This window comes from Anopheles merus, chromosome 2R, assembly GCF_017562075.2.
Source record: "Anopheles merus strain MAF chromosome 2R, AmerM5.1, whole genome shotgun sequence".
In the NCBI taxonomy this organism is placed as follows: domain Eukaryota; kingdom Metazoa; phylum Arthropoda; class Insecta; order Diptera; family Culicidae; genus Anopheles; species Anopheles merus.
This window is the reverse complement of record NC_054082.1, coordinates 17,678,625-17,697,063: the sequence shown is the minus strand read 5'-3', so window position 1 is coordinate 17,697,063 and position 18,439 is coordinate 17,678,625. Positions and strand designations below refer to the sequence as shown.

Sequence of the window (18,439 nt, the reverse complement as noted above, 5' to 3'; positions counted from 1 at the left end):
ACCTCCATGGTTAATTTTAGAGATATAGACACAAAAAATAGCACAACTAGCGCGAAATATACGGGCAACGAAAACGGACGCCACCATCCGGCGAAGATGTAGTGGATATTTCGTCTGACAATTTCGTCTCACCCCGATCGCGATCTAGTTTGGGGGAGGGTGTAAAACAGAACAAATGAAGTAACACGTGCCGAAGCTGTGTGAGAGTGATCTTTTTTGTTTGTGGCGGGAAAAGATTAATGTTTATTGTTAGAATAATCTACTTTGTGGAGTGTTTTATGCTCCGAGCTCCTCCAGCACCGATCGCTGCCGGCGCTCCATTATCATGCCGCTGACATCTGACCCAAGGGCCCGCGGAAGTTTGTTGACGGCATGCCAGGGAGAGGAGATCACCTGCCACACAAACGTCCCAGTGTGCATGAAACCGCCTAACTAGTTAGCCCACCATGGTGGAATTTCCACACAAACACACACTCATACACACACACACCAGAGCGAGCGGGATTACCCGCACGCTTCAGTGGGTTGTTAATTAATTTGCGCCGCTGTTTGGCGGCAGCCCAGAATAATTCTAACCGGTTTGTTGTTGTTTTAGTTGTTACAAATAATAGCGACAACAGACACTGACGATGGCCATTATGTAAAGCGCGTTGCAGTTTGCCTTTATTTTTTTATCATAAAATACATTACACAATGCGCTGCGTGCGTGTGTTATGCTTAGAGAGTGTTGCCCACGATAGTTACGCTTCGCCTTCCGTCGTGTTGATCTCCTTCCGCTCCGTGGTCGAGACGAAAATGTGCCAATCTTTGATCTTCGTTTCGTCGTGATAGCGCGATAGGAAGCGGGTCAGCGGGAACGGTTCCCCGCAGGCCCCCCTATAGTCGTCCAGATCGAGCGAGAACGCGTACAGCCCGCCCAGTCCCTTCTGCTTCACGTAGTTGATCTTTTCCTGCAGCGACCGCTCGTTCTCGTACCCGATCCAGGTCGTCTCGGTGTACGCGTACGGGCACAGGCCCACATCGTCCCACTTCTTCGTCCACTCGTCGCTGGTCAGATTGTGGCAGAACTCGCAGTAGCCGAGATAGCCCGGCTCGTTGCTGTACGGGCCCGGATCGCCGGCCCCGATCGTCACCGCACCGATCGTGTTGTCGAGCGGATCGTCCAGCAGGTAGGTGCGGCCGAACAGGGCCACCCCGAGCGTCACCTTCTCGGGCGGGCAGCCCTTGTCGAGCCAATCCTGCACGCCGTCCCCCACGTTCACGTGCTCGAAGCTGTCCATCACGAGATCGTTCGGCCGGGGCGCCAGCGGGCTGTGCACGTCGGCAAAGTTGTTCCACCAGCCGCGCAGATCGTACCCGACCATGTGCACGAAGTCGGCCGCCGCGCACAGCTCCTCCTGGTGGTACCCGACCGCCATGCGCGAGATGTCCACCGGCACCTGTATCACCACCTCGTACGGTTTCTTCTCGTCCCGCACCACCCTGGCCAGCTCGGACACGAGATAGAGGAAGGTGTCCTTGTCCTCCACAGCGCCGCCCCGATCGAAGTTGCCCGGATAGAGCCACACCAGCTCGATGCCGTCGAGCCGGTACTGGTGCAGGAACTTGATCACGCTGCCGATGAACTGATTGCGCCGGGTGCGAAACTTGGCCATCTCGCTGAAGCGCGCACCACCGTGCGCCCAGCCACCGACCGCGATCAGCAGCTTCAGGTGGGGGAACTGGTCTTTCAGCGCGGCGAACCGTTCGAGCGCCCGCTCGCCGAGGTCATACTCGGGCTGCAGCAGCTCCAGCTGGTAGGAGGTTTCGTTCACGCCGAGGAAGTTGTAGACGACGTGCGAGCAAAGGTTGCCCGGGATGTCGTTGATCTGGAAGGAACCTTCGTCCGGCCGATCGCGGGACCAGGTCGTGTAGTGGCAGACGAAACGGGTTTCAGCAGCTGCAGTGCCCCACCGAAAAGAATGCGCAAAAGAGAAGAGTCATGCTACTGTGAAGGGCAATGTGCAAAAGAGGAAATGGAAATAAGCCTTCTTACCCAGCGCAAGGCTGCACATGAGGAGAACACAGACAGCGAACTTCATTACGATGGAATGTTCTATTTGCTTAGCACCTTTTCTCTATGTTTCAAACCACAACTAAGCAGCAAACATGATTTTCACTTGGCAAAAGCTTCAATTCCAGCACAGAAACAAGGTTGCTACCACCGACAACCAGTGTCCCGAGATGCGTGTTGTCGCGCTCGCGTCTTAATACAGAATGCAGCGCGCGCATCGCACAACAACTCACTTACCCCTCGCACGAATGTCCGGGTGTGTAGGAAAAAAAACCTGTTCGTTTGGTAAACAGCAGGGGAAATTCTGGGCAATAAAACCCACAGACCCGATTGTGGCAGTAGGGGAGCGTTGGGAACGGAAGCACAACCTACAACAAACACAACAACAACAGAAAGATGATAGTAACGATCGTACGTATCTTGCTGTATGGCTGGTGGAATTCATTAAAAGTGCTAAAGGTAATTCACAAGACGTTAGGTCGCTAACAGTTGACTGATGGATTTCGATCGTAGATATACCGAGATATACCGTACCTATAGTACCTATGAAGACGCTAGACATTAAAGCCTGTACTGTTAGCAAAAGAAGGCAAGACTGATACGAGTTTATTTTTTTGCCTATGTGGTTGTGCTCCTAATGCAATAACTAATCGCTGCTCAAATCTAATCTTCTTATTATTCACTATTCTGATTTGATGAACACTCAGTGATGTCAAACATGATAATATTCTCCTCGGTAAAAGTCACTCGCCATGCAAGAATCGTGGAAAGTACTTTTACACTTAAGTGTTTGTGACTAGATGCTTTGTGATCAGCTTGGAGCTTATTAACAATTACGGACACTTGGACGGATTGAACATCCAAAGCCGACCAATGGGCGTAGGTTTCTGATCTTGGTCTTAGCTTACTTCCGGCTCTTTTTTCTTGAACTGCGCTTAGAGATGTTGCAAACGCTCAGGTAAGTTCCATTCAAATTAATTTGGTTTTCATACTATTTGTGTGAAATTATCGTAATATAGCTGTGAAAAGCATTCCCAAACGTTTAATTTGATTGTTAGTCATCGTTATCTTTTGATTAAGTCACTTACTAGTTCTCTTTTAATGTACATCCTTTTACATTTCACTATGTTTTTGAAAAAGGGAACGACATAAACTGAATAATCGTTGACTGTTTTGCAACTCTCATGATGACTGTTTCTGAAGTATTTGAATACGTCCAACCATTATTGGAAAATGTCTTAACATTCTTGGAACAAAATGGAAAACAGTTGAAAAATTGTGTGAAAAATTCAAGAATCTTTCAGTAACTGCCAGTAATTCGAAGAGCAAGGTATTAGAGAAAATCTCATGTCAAAACTCCACGAGTAACTCTAAAAGAAATAAACCACAAACACTGCAATTCCACTTTAACATTTCGTATATTCGCACCTTTTATCGTCTTGATTAGCACGTTTGACATCACTGAATAAGACACTCACTCATACCATTTGGGAACTTTAAAATAACGCACGAAATGTTAATTGAACTGTAACATTGTTTCGGATAAATACATTTAAAATTGAAAAAGGCATGTTGTGTGATTTTGCAACAAACTTTGCTGGCAATGTTAGAGCACTTTACTGAGCACCAAGAATGAATATCACTCACGGTTAAAATTCCCGACACACGGCCTCTATTTTGCGCACTTCAAACCTGTCTCTCACTTTCACCGATTTCATCGCCGAACTCCAAAGCACGTACTGTTGCGTGGTACAGTTTCACCCAATGTTCCCGAACCGTCACTGTCCCACACTAAGCAAGATCACAGGGCTCACGGAAGGCCGCAAAATCGTCACCCGTCCCGCATAGCATCTTCGGTTTGTAGGCATTGCGCAGCGCCGTTAGCAGCGGATACCGTTTGCCACACTTGCCCCGGTAGTCGTCCAGATCGAGCGAAAAGGCGTACACGCCCGCCAGCCCCTGATACTTGGCGTAGTTGGCCTTCTCCACGATCGAGATCGTATTCTCGAACCCGATCCACTGATCGCCCCGGTAAGCGTACGGGCATTGGCCCCGCACGTCCCAATCGACCGTCCAGTCGGACTGCTGCATTTCGGTGCAAATTTCAAAGTATCCCCGGTAGCCGGCATCCTTCGTTTGTGGTCCCGGGAGCCCTGGTCCGGTGGTTGGTGCCGCCAGTCCGTGCTCCTCACTGTTTGCCAGTGTGTACGTGCGTCCGAACAGTGGCACACCGAGGACGATTTTGCGCGCCGGACAGCCACCTTTGATCCAGTGCTGCACGCCACCCTTGACGTTCAAATCTCTCTGCGCGCCCGTATCGAATGGGCGATTGTTCATGGGGCTGTGCACGTCGGTGTACCCGTTCCACGAGCCGCGAAGATCGTATCCGGTTACGTACACATAGTCCGCCACTCTGTGAAGAAACCGAAGAAGAGGGCCGCAATATGGCTTCGGGTTTTTTGAAGGTCGCTCCCCACTCGGAGTCCCCACGCACGCTTACCTGCACAGCTGACTTTGGTGGTAGCCCTGCTCGATGCGGTACCGCTCGAGTGGCACCTGCACCACCACTTCCCAACCATCCTGTCCGGCCTCCCGGAACGCGCTCTTCAGCTCCGCTATCAGCAGGTAGAAGTTGTCCTTATCGCTCGGCTGGCCGCCCCGGTCCGAACTGCCCGGCCAAAGCCACACAATTTCGATCCCATCGAAGTTGTACCGGTGAAGGAACTCAATCACACTGGTAATAAACACCTCCCGCCCGGTCAGTGTGGCCGCCATCTTCTGGAACGGTTCGGCCCCATGCGCCCAACCTCCCACGGCCAGCGAAAGCTTCAGCTCGGGGTTTGTCTTCTTCAGGTTGGCGAACTTCTCGTAGCCCTGCTGCAGTATGTCGAACTTGCCGTCGGTCGGCCGCAGCTCGAACGTTTCCTCGTCCACCCCGGCAAAGGTGTAGGTGAGGTGGGTGCACAGCTCGACCGGTATGTCGTTGACATTGAACGCGTACTCGCCGGCCCGGTCCGGCGACCAGTTGGTGAAGTAGCAAACCAGCCGACTTTCTTCGCCGGCGCAAAGGGCCGTGAGCAGCAGGAGCAGATGCACCAAGCCCACCATCTCCACCGAGAGTGGTCTCGTATCTGTAAAAGTCACGTGAAGTAGCAAAAAGAAAGAAAGAAGAAGAAGCAGCAGCAACCGGAACGAGGAATTAAAAAAAAAACAACAAGGGTGCGATCCAAAAATCCGACCAAACTGGTTTCGCTTCCTTCCCGTTTGGTGCTGGGGGAGATACTTACATTTTTTTAGCGCCTTCGCCATCGTCCAAGCGGAAAGAACCGAAGAAGTCTTTCTTGGCGACGGCCAAAGTCACATTTACACCCGCAGACGTTCCGAGCGATACTGGGCGCTTAATAGTTAGTTTGAAATGGTGATGGTTGCGTTGTTAGATGCTGGATGGAGTCTCCTACGGGCCACCGTGGGACGGCGGATGACGAGCGGAGATATGTTGCGGAGAAGCGCCTCAAAGTGTAATCATAACGGAACAACAACCTCTGATACCAGTTTGGAAGAACGATGAGACGTGGTTTTGTTCTGTGTGTTGGTACGGAACTGAAAATCATCCCAAAAGGTTATCAACGTGCATGATTGAGGAGGTTTCTTTTTTCTTTTTTTGGTTGCTCAGGGAGAAACATTGGGAATTTCCAAAAATAGGAAAAAAAACTCTGGGGAGTTTTAATTTGGATGCCTCCAGACAGGTTCGTTTTTTCGGTTGCCCTGTACTTGTTTATAACTGTTGTGTTTCGTGCTATTTGAATTTATTGCTAAATATTGCTGGAATATTGCATCCTGTCTACTCATCAATCGACGACAGTCAACAGACATTTTCAAGCAACTAGACAACGCCTCCTTCTCGGAATATAGCGAAATCTACTTCAACGTCGCTACCATTTCGCAATTCCCGATGCAAACTACGCAGCAGACCATGCGTTTCGCCACAGTGCCCCCGGTAGTCGTCCAAATCCAGCGTGTATGCGTACATGCCACCCAATCCCTTCCCAACGACCCACTGTGCTTTCGCTGACAGAGATTCCGTACTCTCGTAGCCAATCCACTGGTTGGCGCGATACGCGTACGGTGCCTGTGCCGCCCCATCCCATCCATACGTCCAGTTGCGATCCTTCAGCATTTCACACAGCTCAAAGTAGCCCAACAGGCCCGGATCGTTCGTGATCGGTCCTGGCTCACCCGGTCCGATCGCCGGCGCTCCCGGGCCCGTGGCGAGGGTTGCATTCTTCAGCACGTAGCTACGGCCGTACAATGGAAGACCGAGTACGAGCTGATCCGCTCTACATCCCTTACCCAGCCAGGAGGTGATGCCATCCTCTATGTTGAAGGTGGCAAAGTAGTGCACGTCGTGCGATCTTCGTCGCAGTACGCTATGGACATCGGCATATCCCGTCCAGGGACCACGCAAATCATACCCGGCAAGGTGTATGTAGTCAGCAGCTCTGCAAAAAACGAAGAAAAGGAACTTTAAACAACGGTTGCACTGTTAAGACATCACCCCGGTACTTACTGACAGAGCCACTCTTGCTGATAGCCAACAGCAATGCGAGCCCTATCAACCGGTACCTGCACGGACACCTCCCAACCCTTTCCAGCCCGCCGGAAAGCGTCCCGCAAGTCACCCACGAGGTAGTAAAAGTTATCCCTATCCTCCCGCTTGCCGTCACGCTCCGGCGCTCCCGGCCATAGCCAAACAATTTCCAGCCCATCGAGCCGGTACCGGTCCAGGAAGGTGACCGCACTGGTTACAAACTCCAACCGGGCAGCACGGGATGAGGCCATCCTGCTAAACGCACTGCCACCGTGTGTCCAGCCGCCCACGGAAACGATCAGCCGAAGATGCGGAAACCGTTCCTTCAGGTCACGAAACCGCTCGAACCCGCTCTGCCCGGCGTCCTCATCGTACTCGGGCTTGAGGGAGCTGATGCGTGAGGTAGCTTCGTCGACGCCAACGAACGCGTACGCCACGTGAGTGCAGAGGTCGCCCGGAATGTCCTCTAGCTCGTACCGGTGCTCGTTCGGCCGGGCGTGGGACCAGTTCGTGTAGTAGCAGATCAGTCGTTGGGGCTTGGCGTGGCATTCGTAGCTAGCTGCCAGCAGGAGTGCCGTCATAAGGGCAATTTCTGTGGCAATTTAGAACAATAAAAGTGTTAGGTAAACAATCAAATTAAGAGGAAAATGTAAAATACTTTACTTTTTACCATCATCTTTGTTGAAATTAGGTGTAAACAAACAGAACCAACGGAGCAGCGATCGGAACGATCGACAGAGACTGACGATGATTGAACGGTGTCTGATCCGATCGTGTCGTACAATCAACAATTTCAAATGCGTTTGATCGCACACAAGGCAAAAGGGAAACAACCGATACTATTAGGAGTACCAATAAGTTCGAAGCGTTTGGAGCGTTTGATGTTGTCAGCTTACAGTTGAAATATGTTGAAGAGTTGTCTTTAGTGCTTTGTTGTTCTATTATTAGCCGTTTCACTACAGTGAATGCGGCAGTGATTGTATATGTTGTCAAAAAACTGTCAAGTTTTGGAAAAAAAAAGTTTTTGCTGTGAATTCTATTTGATTATATACAATATGGAGCAAATGTGTATCGTTATTCATCCTATTTTGGTAGAAGTATATGATAGCCGTGCTTTAGCTTAAGTAGTTTGTTGGAGGTGGTTTGACTGGCTCAACAGTGGTTTAGTGGATTGAGTGGCAGATCCAGAGCGCTGCCAAAAATTTGAGAATTTACAACTACAGGCGATCCCTGCACAAACACATCAAGAAGACACCTACTTAGTGTACCTCAGCGATTGATACTGTCCTGTAGAACAATGTTAATGAAATAGGTAAAGCAAATTAAAAAAAAAATACTACATTATACTAGCGAAATGGAACAGCAGTAGATTAATTTTTCATTTTCTAGCATTAAAGTTATAATAGCAATAAAAACACTATTTGTTATAATCTATTACGTATCTTTCTGAATTATTATTATTCATGTTAATAGAATTATATCAAATACAGTGAAGCGCCGTTTATCCGGGCTTCTCGGGACTTGACCTCGCCCGGATATGCGTATAACACGGATAATGAGTCAAATGATTCATTTTATCACCAATTCCTGATTAAAGTTTCAAAAATTATCTTATTTTTTATAAAAATAACCCACTTTTTATTAACTTCATGTTTTTCCAATGAGAATATTTGAAATTTGCCATGAATTATAGTGTTTTTTTGTTACGACCATGTGCTCCTATAACCGCTTTTTTCAAATATCCTCCTCGGAACGCAATGTCACCTTTGTATTGAACTGTCATTTCTCAACAGCACGGATTAACGGATAACCGGATAAAAGGTACCCCGAAAAAAAAACTACGAACTTATTGGCACTCCTAATGTTACAAGAAAATTCGTGCAAATCGCCATCACTGTATTTAATTATGCATCTCACATCACCGGCAGCACCATCGCGTGTGTATGTGTTAGCTTTGTTTGTATTCGTTGGCGCACAAACGTGGTTTTATGATCGTGTGTTTCCCGCGTTCCTTCACAACGCGAAACGCGATGATGCATACAGACGACTAAAGGGAGCGAAACCCTAAGCGACGGACGGGAAATCCCCACGCCACGACGCTGGTGAATGTTATTGTTTTGGAGTTTGTGGTTGTCTGTGACCGGTCGTGCGCTAGGAACGATGCCACTAACACACTGCTGGCCCCGATGCCTTTATCAACACGATGTTTGATGTGAAAAAACCCTCGTTGTTGAATCATGCGCCTTAGCAATCTTTAAAATCTAAACCCTTCGTTACTCTATCTATAAACAAAGTGATAACGCACTGGAATGAGATGGAAGGAGACAGCTTAAAAGAGATAAATAAGCATTTATTAGAATACCGTGCAGCTGTTAGGAACACCTACTTTTCTTTAACGTTACTAACTTAAATGTAATCTCTCGCTCTCACTCTCTCCCGCTTCACTTATCATCGCCCCGCTCGAACGCGAACCCGATTATGCTTTGGTGCTCCTTCTTCAGCAAACCCGCCAGCGTCCGCATCAACGGGTACGGTTCACCGCCGCACTTGCCCCGATAGTCGTCCAGATCGAGCGAGAACGCATAGACGCCGGCCAGCTCTTTGCTCTTCACAAACTCGACCTTCTCCTTCAGCGACTCCTCGTTCTCGTACCCGATCCACTGGTTGCCCCGGTACGCGTACGGGCACTGCCCGATCGCGTCCCAAACCGTGCGCCAGTTACGTTCAGCCTTCAGCTTCTGGCAGATCTCGAAGTACCCCAGATAGCCCGCACTATACGTATGCTGACCCTTCGGACCAGGGCCGGTCGTCACCGCACCGAGACCGTTCTGCTGGCTGTTGCGCAGCGTGTACGTGCGCCCGAGGAACGGTACCCCCAGCACGACCCGTTCCGGGGCGCATCCGCTCGCGAGCCACGACTCAACGCCCGCCTGCACGTTCAGCCCCTTGTAGATGCCCTGATCGTGCGGGCGATCCGCCATCGGGCTGTGCACATCGGCAAAGCCGGCCCACGAGCCGCGCAGATCGTACCCGGCAATGTGCACAAAGTCAGCACTCCTGCGTTGGGAGAAGAAAGCAAACATTAGCAAACGCCACACGGGACAGGGCACTCCGAATACGGGCGACTCACTCGCACAGCAAACTCTGATCGTAGCCCACTTCAAACCGGGTATGGTCGGCCGGCACCTGGATCGCCACCTCCCACGGCTGTCGCGCCCTCAGGAACGCCGTCTTCAGCTCCTCCACCAGATAGACAAAGTTGTCCTTATCTTTGTTGGTGCCGCCCCGCTCCACACTGCCCGGGTACAGCCACACCAGCTCAATGCCGTCAAACTCATACCGGCCCATAAACTTGACCACGCTTTCGATGAACTTCTTGCGCCGATTGCGAAACGCCGCCATCCGGCTGAACGGTGCCCCGCCATGATCCCAGCCCCCGACCGCCACGTACATCTTCAGGTCGGGGAAGCGCTGCTTCAGATCGATGAACCGCCCGAACCCATTCTGCACGATGTCGATCTCGCGCTGCAGCATCGCCAGCTCGTACTCCTCGCTGTCCACGCCGACAAAGTTGTACACCACGTGCGTGCACAGATCGCCCGGGACGTCCTCGATCCGGTAGGAGTACGGGTTGGCCCGGCCCTGCGACCAGGTCGTGTAGTGGCAGATCAGCCGGCTGTGGCACTGCCGCTGGAGCAGCAGCAAACCGACGGTGATCGTCCAAAGGACGCTTCTTTCTGGAGCGAGAAAAACAGAGCCAAACAAATGCACGATAACGCACCGCACACACTAGCGCGGGTTAGTAAATCTTTGCGGAGAGATAACAACAGAAACCAAAACAAAAAAACTGGTTCTGCTCCTTCCCCATGTTACGCACCTCGGCCAGCTGCCATTGTGTGTGAGAGAGCGAGTGTGTGATCACCTGAAGCACTGCGCGACGACTGAATCACGCCCGGTGCTAGTGAAGGTGTCGTACCGTGTCCGCGGGGCAACTAGACTAATAACAGTGACGTTTTAACTATACCGGCCGAGGGCAGTGGGATTGTCGCGCATCGGCACACACACACACACACCTCACCCGCACTGCCCCGTCCGGAGTGCATACACGGGAAAGAAACTGGTTTCCGGAAAAAACCGTACACTCTCCATCGTACCGGCCAGCGAGAGCGTCGCACGACATTCTGCATGCTGCAGTGTCTGAGTGTGTGAGTTCAAGAAATACAAGGACAATATTGTTTACAAAAAGAGGTTTCCACTCGCACAGCATGCCTTGATCGCGATCGATCGATCGTACCCAAGGGAGAGACAGAGAGATTGTTTATTGTGCAAATTATTACATAAAACCACGGCAACCTAAAATAGGTCGTTGATAGTGTGTAACACAGCGGCTGCGATTACAGCGCCGCATAATCGTACGCGGTCGGGCTTTCGATCAGTTTCGCTTTGGTGCGACATTCCGGACGGTCCGCATTTTCCGGCCAGTCGCAAACGTTCAGCGCCGTGTGGAAGACGGTGCCCGGTTTGCACACAAACTCGACCGGCTGGCCGTGGACACAGCGATAGTACTTGGTACAGTCGACCGACGGCACAAAGTCCTTGTAGCCGGAACAATCGATCTCCGACTCATCCTCGCGCTCGGGTGCGGCTGGCGGCATGGCGGGCTCCCGGTCCTCCTCCTCCGAATCGGTGTCCGGGGGCAGAATTGTGGTGGGCTTGCGGGTCGTCGTGGTTCGCCGGGCGGTAGTAGTCCTTGTCGTTGGGGCAACCGTTGTCGTCGGTCTTGGTTTGTAGGTAGTGGTGGTAGTGGCAGGACGTGTGGCCGTTGTTTGCTCCCCATCCGAGGACATTGTGGATGGTGGTCGATTCCATTCCGGCTGGAGGGAACAGGTGAAACATTCCATTTTTTAAAAAAGGCTTCTTTTAGACCCCTCTTCCTCACACTTACCCTTGGTGTGGTTGTTACGGTCGGTTCGGGCACGACGTAATCCTTCATACCATCGTACAGCACCTTCATCAGCGCATTTTCCGGCCCGCAAAGACCGTGGAAATCGTCCATATCGATCGCCCAGGTCATGGCGCCGGCGTACCCCTTCTGCTTGATCCAGTCCATCTTGTGCTGGAGCGACCGTTCGTCCTCGTAACCGACGAACTGGGTGCCCTTGTAGGTGTACGGACAGAGGCCCACCTCGTCCCACTTCTTCGTCCAGCCCTTTTCCTCGTCCTGCACCTCGGTGCAGATCTGGAAGACAATCGTTATGTTTTTTATTTCAATTTTTATGCATTGAAGGTTGTTTGAGTGAAAACTACTCAAAAAGAAGTTTAAGTAACCATAGTATTGTGAATCTAGAACGTAACTCAACAGAACTAGTGCTTACGTAAACTAGGATTTGAAGGAAAAAATAGAAAGTTTGGAGATGTGATTGGAAAGAGAACAGAGTACAATTAATATGTCTAAATGTTTCGATGTGATACGACTACCAGCTACGACTATTTTGATTGGCTAAAAGTGGACAAGAGCGTAGGGGAAATGTATAAGCCGAAGATCTCTTCTTCTTCTTTTTGGCACAACAACCGTTGTCGGTCAAGGCCTGCCTGGTGAAGTGGGCTAGGCTTTCAGTGACTTATTGTAACCATAGCAGGATAGTCAGTCCTATGTATGGGGCCACGGTCTATTTGGGGCTTGAACCCATGACGGGCATGTATGTTATTAAAGTCGTACGAGTTGATGACTGTACCACCAGATCGACCCGAATAAGCCAAGATAGCATTTAAAATAAGCCATCCTTTTGCTAAGGATTTAAATGTCCAATGATGGCAAAGGACACGAAGTCATAGGCGCTGCTCTGGAGAACAGTAAGTTGAGCGATACCGCCAACACTAGTATAGTTCCGTCATATGCTGATACACTCTAACAACAGCGAGGGTCGGAGTAATCGCCAGAGCCTTTCTCTATCTGATATTGACCAAACTCAAGTAAAGAGCCCATCGAAATTATATTAAAATTGTATGGAGATGATGATTTGATCAAGTTTATCGGGGCGACTATGGGCTTCGAACGACGAGATCCGTTCGCCGCGGTTGTCAGAAGGCGCTCACTTGGCGCTCAGTTTTAAAATAACGTACCATTGAGAGACCGTAAGAAGCGCGTGAAAGAATGAGTTCTACCTGCCGGGGACGAACGTTCCCGTTTGTATGGGGAGAAATCCGCGAGGTTTTGCGCTGCGGATTTGAAACGAATGTTGTTTTCAATGTAACGTTTTGCTTTAAATTTTGCTTTAAATGATTGAAGTAAATTGAACTTAGAGGTATGTAACATTTTGAAAATGTTTTGTGATCTATATATATAATATTATATTATATTATATACCTACAAATAGAAAGTACATAAAGTATTATGCAATAACATAATAATATATATATAAAGATTAATGTTTTTCGCATTGATTTGTTACAGTGCTGAAAACTTTATAGAAAAATATTGCAAAACATTTTCACCATGTAAATAACGTTTATAACTCTTTAAAATAAAATCAATCAGTATTTTTATACATTTTTATAAAGTAAATCCAATCCTGTCGTCCCTCCTAAATTTGAACTAAGTTCAATTAAAATTTCAAGAAAGTGAGTAAAGCTGCCTTATAATTGATAACAAATCATCCAATAATGATGTAACGAATGAAATCCAATACCAACGGCAAAAAAGATCAAAATTCAAAACTTTACCATCCTTGAATCGTAGATATAAACGTCTTTAAATGATTGACAGTTGTATCTCATGATTCTCATTCTCTCATGAGCGTCGAACGGATTTCGTCGTTCGAAGCCGGTACTCGCCCCGTATGTATTAGTTTTGCATCACTTGAGGGTATTCAGTTGGAAATATCAGTTCGATATATAAAGCTCAAAAGATCAATTAACGTTAATGTAGATCTATTATCTGGAAAGAATTACTTATCATCTAGATGTCCCGATCGCACCTACCTCATAGTACGCCAAGAATCCGGTTGCATTCGTGTACGGTCCCGGATCGCCACCGCCCGCCTCCTTGTTGATGTACGACCCAAGCGTCGGGTTGGTCGTACTGGCACTGAGCGTGAAAGTCCGTCCGTAGAATGGCACTCCAATGACCAACTTGTTGGGCGGACAGCCATAATTCACCCACAGCTGGACACCATCGTTCTGGGGAGAGCCCAACCCAACCAAATTCGTTATTTTCGTTCACTTCATCGAACAAGAGTACCTACTTACCACATTCAGCTTCTCGTAGGCCCACTGATCGTGCGGCCGCTTGTACAGCGGACTGTGCACATCGGCAAACCCGGCCCAATTACCCCGCAGATCGTACGTCATGCAGTGGATGGCATCCAGATTTTCGCACAGCTCCGGCACGTGGTAGCCCTCCTGCAGGCGAAAGTTGGCCACCGGGACCGCCATCGTAATTTCCCATCCGCGGCCCTCCCGATCGAACGCCCGGCGCAGCTCCTCGACGAAGTAGAAAAACTTATCCTTATCGCCGAAGCTGCCGCCCCGATCGGCCGCCCCCGGGTACTCCCAGTCCAGATCGAACCCATCGAACCCGTACACCTTCATGAACTGGACGACGCTTGAGATGAACGATTGGCGCCGCTCCCTGACCGCCACCATCTGGGAGTACTTTTTGCCACCCTCTGCCCAACCGCCGACCGCTATCTGGTACTTGGCGTGTGGGTACCGCTGGCGCAGCTCGGTAAAGTTGCGGAACCCGCTCTGCTCCAGGTCGACCTCGGGATCGATCACCAGCACCTGGTAGTTGCTGTCGTCCACCCCGATGAACGAGTAGATGATGTGGGTGCACATCTCCGCCGGGATGTCATCGATCGTGTACCGGCCGACATCGGGCCGATAGATTGCCCAATTGCTGAAGTAGCAAACGATACGTGCTTTCTGTCCTGCGGTGGAATGAAGTAACGGGGTTTTTGTGTATTGTTACTATCGGATCGGTTGATTAGACTGGGGAACAACACGGGCCACCGCAACCGTAGTCGTTTACTTACCTTGTGCTGCTAAAAGCGGAAGAACCGCCAGCAAACAAAGAACCACTGTCCGTGACTGGCCTAACATTGCACCTGAGCAGCATAGGCAATGAGCAATGAGAAGGGAAGGGATGGGACGATGGTTACTTATTGCTTTCAGTTAAGGGTTGGGAAACAATGCAACGCTTCCTAAATACGGTATGCATGCACAAACAGCCATAGAGCGATCGGTGGACGGTTTCGTATGCACGGAGTGTTGTTAATAAGTATAAAACTAACATTTGATAAGGAAGATATTTAATCAGCATGTATTCAAACATTAATGTAAAATTTTCACACTTTCTTGGAGCTTAAGATCTCATAAATCCATAAATTGGCCGATAAAAAGGTCTGATCAATTCACAGAAAAGTGGCCAACCAAGTTTTGCATTATTTTCTAACGTTTGTCGATTCGCCAATTTTGTGTTGAGATTCTCTCAATTCAATCTCAATTCCCTAATTTGGTATTGAGTAGTTTGTTATTGGATAAAACATTCCTTATGCTCCTTCCATAACATAACAACAACAAAACAGCATGAAACTGGCCAGCCAACTGCATTAGTAGAAGAGAATAACAAATGTGGAAATGCTGTTGGTTCTTTGAATATTGTTCTCTTTTAACACCTTATCGGGCAATGCGCCTGATGGTCTAATAGTACATGCGCCGATTCCTACAACGCCCGGGTGTGGTTTGATCCCCTGCTGGATCTTAATAGCGCACACAATACAGCTCTAATCCTTTATGAAGGCATGTGAAAGGCCGACTTTGACCAATTACAGTTACTGTGTATATCCAAGTAATTAAATGAAATAACAACTACAGAATAATAATGGATTATTGTTTAAAAAATAATTGCTACTAATAACTTCAAACATTACAGTTCCTAAGTACATCTTGCTGCATCTTGAACATGTTTTTTTCCAAACTTCCAATGTTACTAGTTTAACACGGCCGCCCGTTTATCACTTAATAAGCACAGAATTATCGTATTCACATTAGCCAGCAGCAAGTGCCAGCTTACACACCGCCATTCCCATCTCAAGTGTGGGAAAATGACCACTTAATAGCATAAATGCCTTCCCCCACCCGACATGCGCTCAGTGTCGTCTTCCTTTCCCGTGGTCCGTTCGGAAACATGTTTATCGTACACAGTGTGGACGATAAACGTTGCATAAGTACTTAATGATCGGTCATTAATCACCAAGCACCAAGAGCCACGAGCCGTTCGGTGTGTTTATTCTTCCGTTGTGTTTATTCTCTCCTCTCGATTCTTCGCTTTGGCAGCAGCAGTATCGATCCGGCAACGGTGCTGAATAATTCAAATCGCCACCCGCAACAGAATAACTATTCTCGAGTCGTCTTCATTTTTGTTTTGTGTTTTGGTTCCCTTCTTCAACACGGTATGTTGTTTATGTTTGTTTTATGCAAATGATACTGATCATACGCATATTCCATGCGCAAAAGCAGCAAGAGAGGACACATCATACTGGGCGGCATCTTTACTGCCGGCCACCGAGACCGATCAAATACCGTTAATCCGCTATACACACATACACACTGTACACAGTCCACACACAGTGTCCACACGATTGCTGCCATTGAACTTGATCTTGGCCGATGGGAGCAAGTCAACTTGCTGGCTCGTTGCTGCGTTTTGATCGCGTACTGCTGGGGGAACCGAGGCACACCCGAGGCAACACGGCCAGTGCGAACCAACCACTCTACTTACCCATCCAACTTGGACGACGCAAAATTCACTAATAAGCTGTCCAGCGCAAACTGGCCGCCGTATTTATACCTCTTCGGCACCTGGCACCGATCGGCTCGGACGGCGGCCTGCCAGAATGCCATTCCAGCGCCACAGAGGCAGGGTGGAGTGTGGTAGTGTGTCTCTTCTGCCGTTCTGGGTCCAATGCCGAGAATCTGCGCGAAATCTGGGTTGGTTTATTTTCCACTTTTTTTGTGTTATTATTTTCCTTCCTTTTCCCGCTCGCTCTGGTGTCCTCCTTGCGTCTTTCAAACGTTTACTTACGCGGTGATCGAACCGTCGTTCTGGACCTGGAAGCTCGTCTCTGTACAGAGCTAATATTAACACAACTCTGTGGTGGAGGGCGAACTGGGTGGGGCAGAAGCTGGACAAGCGAATCGGCGGCCTCAGCTGGAAAGGCTGTTCGATCGCCGAAAACACAACCGGTCCTTTGGCTGATGGGCGACCTTCCTCGCGGGATGGATCGGGCGGGCTCCCGGCCTCGCCGATCGATTTTCGGGACCTTTTGCAAACCTGCTCGGATTAGTTCTGGGTGAGATTCTGTGTGTATGTTTGCGAGTTGCTTTGCGTGTTTGACATTTTTAGATCGTACATCGTACTGCTCGATCGCGCGCGGGAATGAATTTATCGGAAGAATGATGTACAATCGGAAGAACAAAAACAACGGCTGCGGATCGGATGATGGAAAGTGAGGGCATGTATTCACTTGATGCATGTTAAAATGTGGGCACAATGCATGAAAGAGATTAATTTCAAAAACTGCAACTGCACAGTACACAAAAGGACTCGATGCGACTCGATCATTCTGGTGTGTGTTATGGTAGACGATCGCTTTGCCTTACTATGTGAGTCCTGAAATTCCTTGTTGTGCCACAGTTGGAATCAACTTGTTGCTTGATGGATTAAGGGGGTTTGTATTTATGACTGCAACTCTTTAGTGAAAATATTGATCAGTTTGCTACCGTCACAATACGCTTTATTGATCACGAAATATGAACATCTTGCTTGAGCACTGTATCCATCCTTATCCGATCTTGTATCACTGTATAATTTGAATAAGCTAGTTTGCAAATCGTTTTCCTTCGTTTTCAACCTTACAAATCCTCTTAACACAATCACGAGTATGAGATCAACTAACAGTTACGGACATACTGGGATTATGATCAATTTTTCCCCAAAGTACCCGGAGCAAAGTAACTAATTAGAAATGGGTAACTTATTCAATAATCAGGAAATGATCCCTGTTTCAATTCTTCTCTAGTATACTCAACAACCGTACATTTGTTATCCATTGTTAGTTGGGTGGTTAATTCTAATTCTGAAATTACAGAGCCCGAATTTAGACTTGAAAATGAACCCCGACCACAGAATAACAACTGTATTGTGGTAAATTGTCCCTAGGTTATATGGATGGGATGAAAATTAAATTGTGTCGTTATTAGAATCATAAGGAGTACTACGATTTCACAAGTAGACAAAAGCTCGCTATAGACGGTTTGACATCTGAAAGCCTTTTTTGATTGAAATTTTGAATGTGATTATAGTGATGAATCGGTCTGGTCATCGCAAGAAGGTTGTTTTTTGGTTCATGAATTTTACAGGAAGTGTATTTATGCCTCTTGTATTAATACTTGTTTGAGGGTTTGATGAATTTTTAATGGCATTCAAGATGGTCAAACCGATTTTGGATAATATTAGTCCTCGTTCCTATACAGACCTTGATCAGAAGTATCCAACTGGAACGTGTATTTATTTGGACCAATTGATTTAGATTTGTGATTATTCGTTAAATTACGTTACAGACACAACCCCTTATTTTAACTATTCGTATACGCTGGCGTAACGCCAAAAACATTTTGGTTTCACGTTACCATTGCCGTTAAAACATTTTTACAACGAGTTACCTACCTTCGCTGGTTATGTTGATATTATACTTTCGGGCGGCATGTATCAATAGCCAGAATGCATTTTAGGAGTG

General features: G+C 48.3%; 4 protein-coding genes across 5 annotated transcripts; all 4 read right to left on the bottom strand.

Moving 5' to 3' along the window:
• Positions 1 to 641: 641 nt before the first annotated feature.
• LOC121588756 (endochitinase-like) lies at positions 642 to 2,708 on the bottom strand. Its single transcript, XM_041907073.1, has 3 exons — positions 2,588 to 2,708; positions 2,036 to 2,421; positions 642 to 1,939 (listed from the first exon to the last, which is right to left on the bottom strand). Exons 2-3 carry the CDS (start codon positions 2,079 to 2,081, stop codon positions 741 to 743), a joined length of 1,245 nt encoding a protein of 414 aa, XP_041763007.1. The 5' UTR covers positions 2,082 to 2,421; positions 2,588 to 2,708; the 3' UTR covers positions 642 to 740.
• A 925-nt stretch (positions 2,709 to 3,633) lies between these two features.
• On the bottom strand, positions 3,634 to 5,736 carry LOC121588755 (endochitinase-like). Its single transcript, XM_041907072.1, has 3 exons — positions 5,341 to 5,736; positions 4,554 to 5,184; positions 3,634 to 4,466 (listed from the first exon to the last, which is right to left on the bottom strand). Exons 1-3 carry the CDS (start codon positions 5,360 to 5,362, stop codon positions 3,845 to 3,847), a joined length of 1,275 nt encoding a protein of 424 aa, XP_041763006.1. The 5' UTR covers positions 5,363 to 5,736; the 3' UTR covers positions 3,634 to 3,844.
• A 106-nt stretch (positions 5,737 to 5,842) lies between these two features.
• On the bottom strand, positions 5,843 to 7,503 carry LOC121588757 (endochitinase-like). Of its 2 annotated transcripts, none has more exons than XM_041907075.1 (3): positions 7,312 to 7,503; positions 6,621 to 7,233; positions 5,843 to 6,552 (listed from the first exon to the last, which is right to left on the bottom strand). In XM_041907075.1, the coding sequence occupies exons 2-3, from the start codon at positions 7,220 to 7,222 to the stop codon at positions 5,937 to 5,939; spliced, it is 1,218 nt and encodes a 405-aa protein (XP_041763009.1). In that variant the 5' UTR covers positions 7,223 to 7,233; positions 7,312 to 7,503; the 3' UTR covers positions 5,843 to 5,936. The 2 variants fall into 2 exon arrangements, with proteins under 2 accessions (XP_041763009.1, XP_041763008.1); XM_041907074.1 differs by having other exon boundaries at positions 7,305 to 7,502.
• A 1,467-nt stretch (positions 7,504 to 8,970) lies between these two features.
• LOC121590236 (endochitinase) lies at positions 8,971 to 14,746 on the bottom strand. The gene is made up of 9 exons (XM_041909720.1): positions 14,675 to 14,746; positions 13,890 to 14,569; positions 13,623 to 13,820; positions 11,587 to 11,880; positions 11,040 to 11,515; positions 10,979 to 10,994; positions 10,519 to 10,633; positions 9,772 to 10,378; positions 8,971 to 9,698 (listed from the first exon to the last, which is right to left on the bottom strand). The coding sequence occupies exons 1-9, from the start codon at positions 14,739 to 14,741 to the stop codon at positions 9,083 to 9,085; spliced, it is 3,069 nt and encodes a 1,022-aa protein (XP_041765654.1). The 5' UTR covers positions 14,742 to 14,746; the 3' UTR covers positions 8,971 to 9,082.
• Between the last annotated feature and the right edge of the window lie 3,693 nt (positions 14,747 to 18,439).

What these genes read in the sequence shown, in the direction of transcription:
- LOC121590236 (XM_041909720.1), bottom strand. Translation starts at nt 14,741, where the DNA reads ATGTTAGGCCAGTCACGGACAGTGGTTCTTTGTTTGCTGGCGGTTCTT. An exon ending in TCCGCTTTTAGCAGCACAAG is followed by an intron (nt 14,570 to 14,674) that starts GTAAGTAAACGA and finishes ATTCCACCGCAG; the next exon opens with GACAGAAAGCACGTATCGTT. An exon ending in GATTCTTGGCGTACTATGAG is followed by an intron (nt 11,881 to 13,622) that starts GTAGGTGCGATC and finishes ATTGTCTTCCAG; the next exon opens with ATCTGCACCGAGGTGCAGGA.
- LOC121588755 (XM_041907072.1), bottom strand. Translation starts at nt 5,362, where the DNA reads ATGGCGAAGGCGCTAAAAAAAT. An exon ending in GGCGAAGGCGCTAAAAAAAT is followed by an intron (nt 5,185 to 5,340) that starts GTAAGTATCTCC and finishes TGACTTTTACAG; the next exon opens with ATACGAGACCACTCTCGGTG. An exon ending in CACCAAAGTCAGCTGTGCAG is followed by an intron (nt 4,467 to 4,553) that starts GTAAGCGTGCGT and finishes GTTTCTTCACAG; the next exon opens with AGTGGCGGACTATGTGTACG.
- LOC121588757 (XM_041907074.1), bottom strand. An exon ending in CAGCAAGAGTGGCTCTGTCA is followed by an intron (nt 6,553 to 6,620) that starts GTAAGTACCGGG and finishes CGTTTTTTGCAG; the next exon opens with AGCTGCTGACTACATACACC.
- LOC121588756 (XM_041907073.1), bottom strand. Translation starts at nt 2,081, where the DNA reads ATGAAGTTCGCTGTCTGTGTTCTCCTCATGTGCAGCCTTGCGCTGG. An exon ending in CATGTGCAGCCTTGCGCTGG is followed by an intron (nt 1,940 to 2,035) that starts GTAAGAAGGCTT and finishes GGGGCACTGCAG; the next exon opens with CTGCTGAAACCCGTTTCGTC.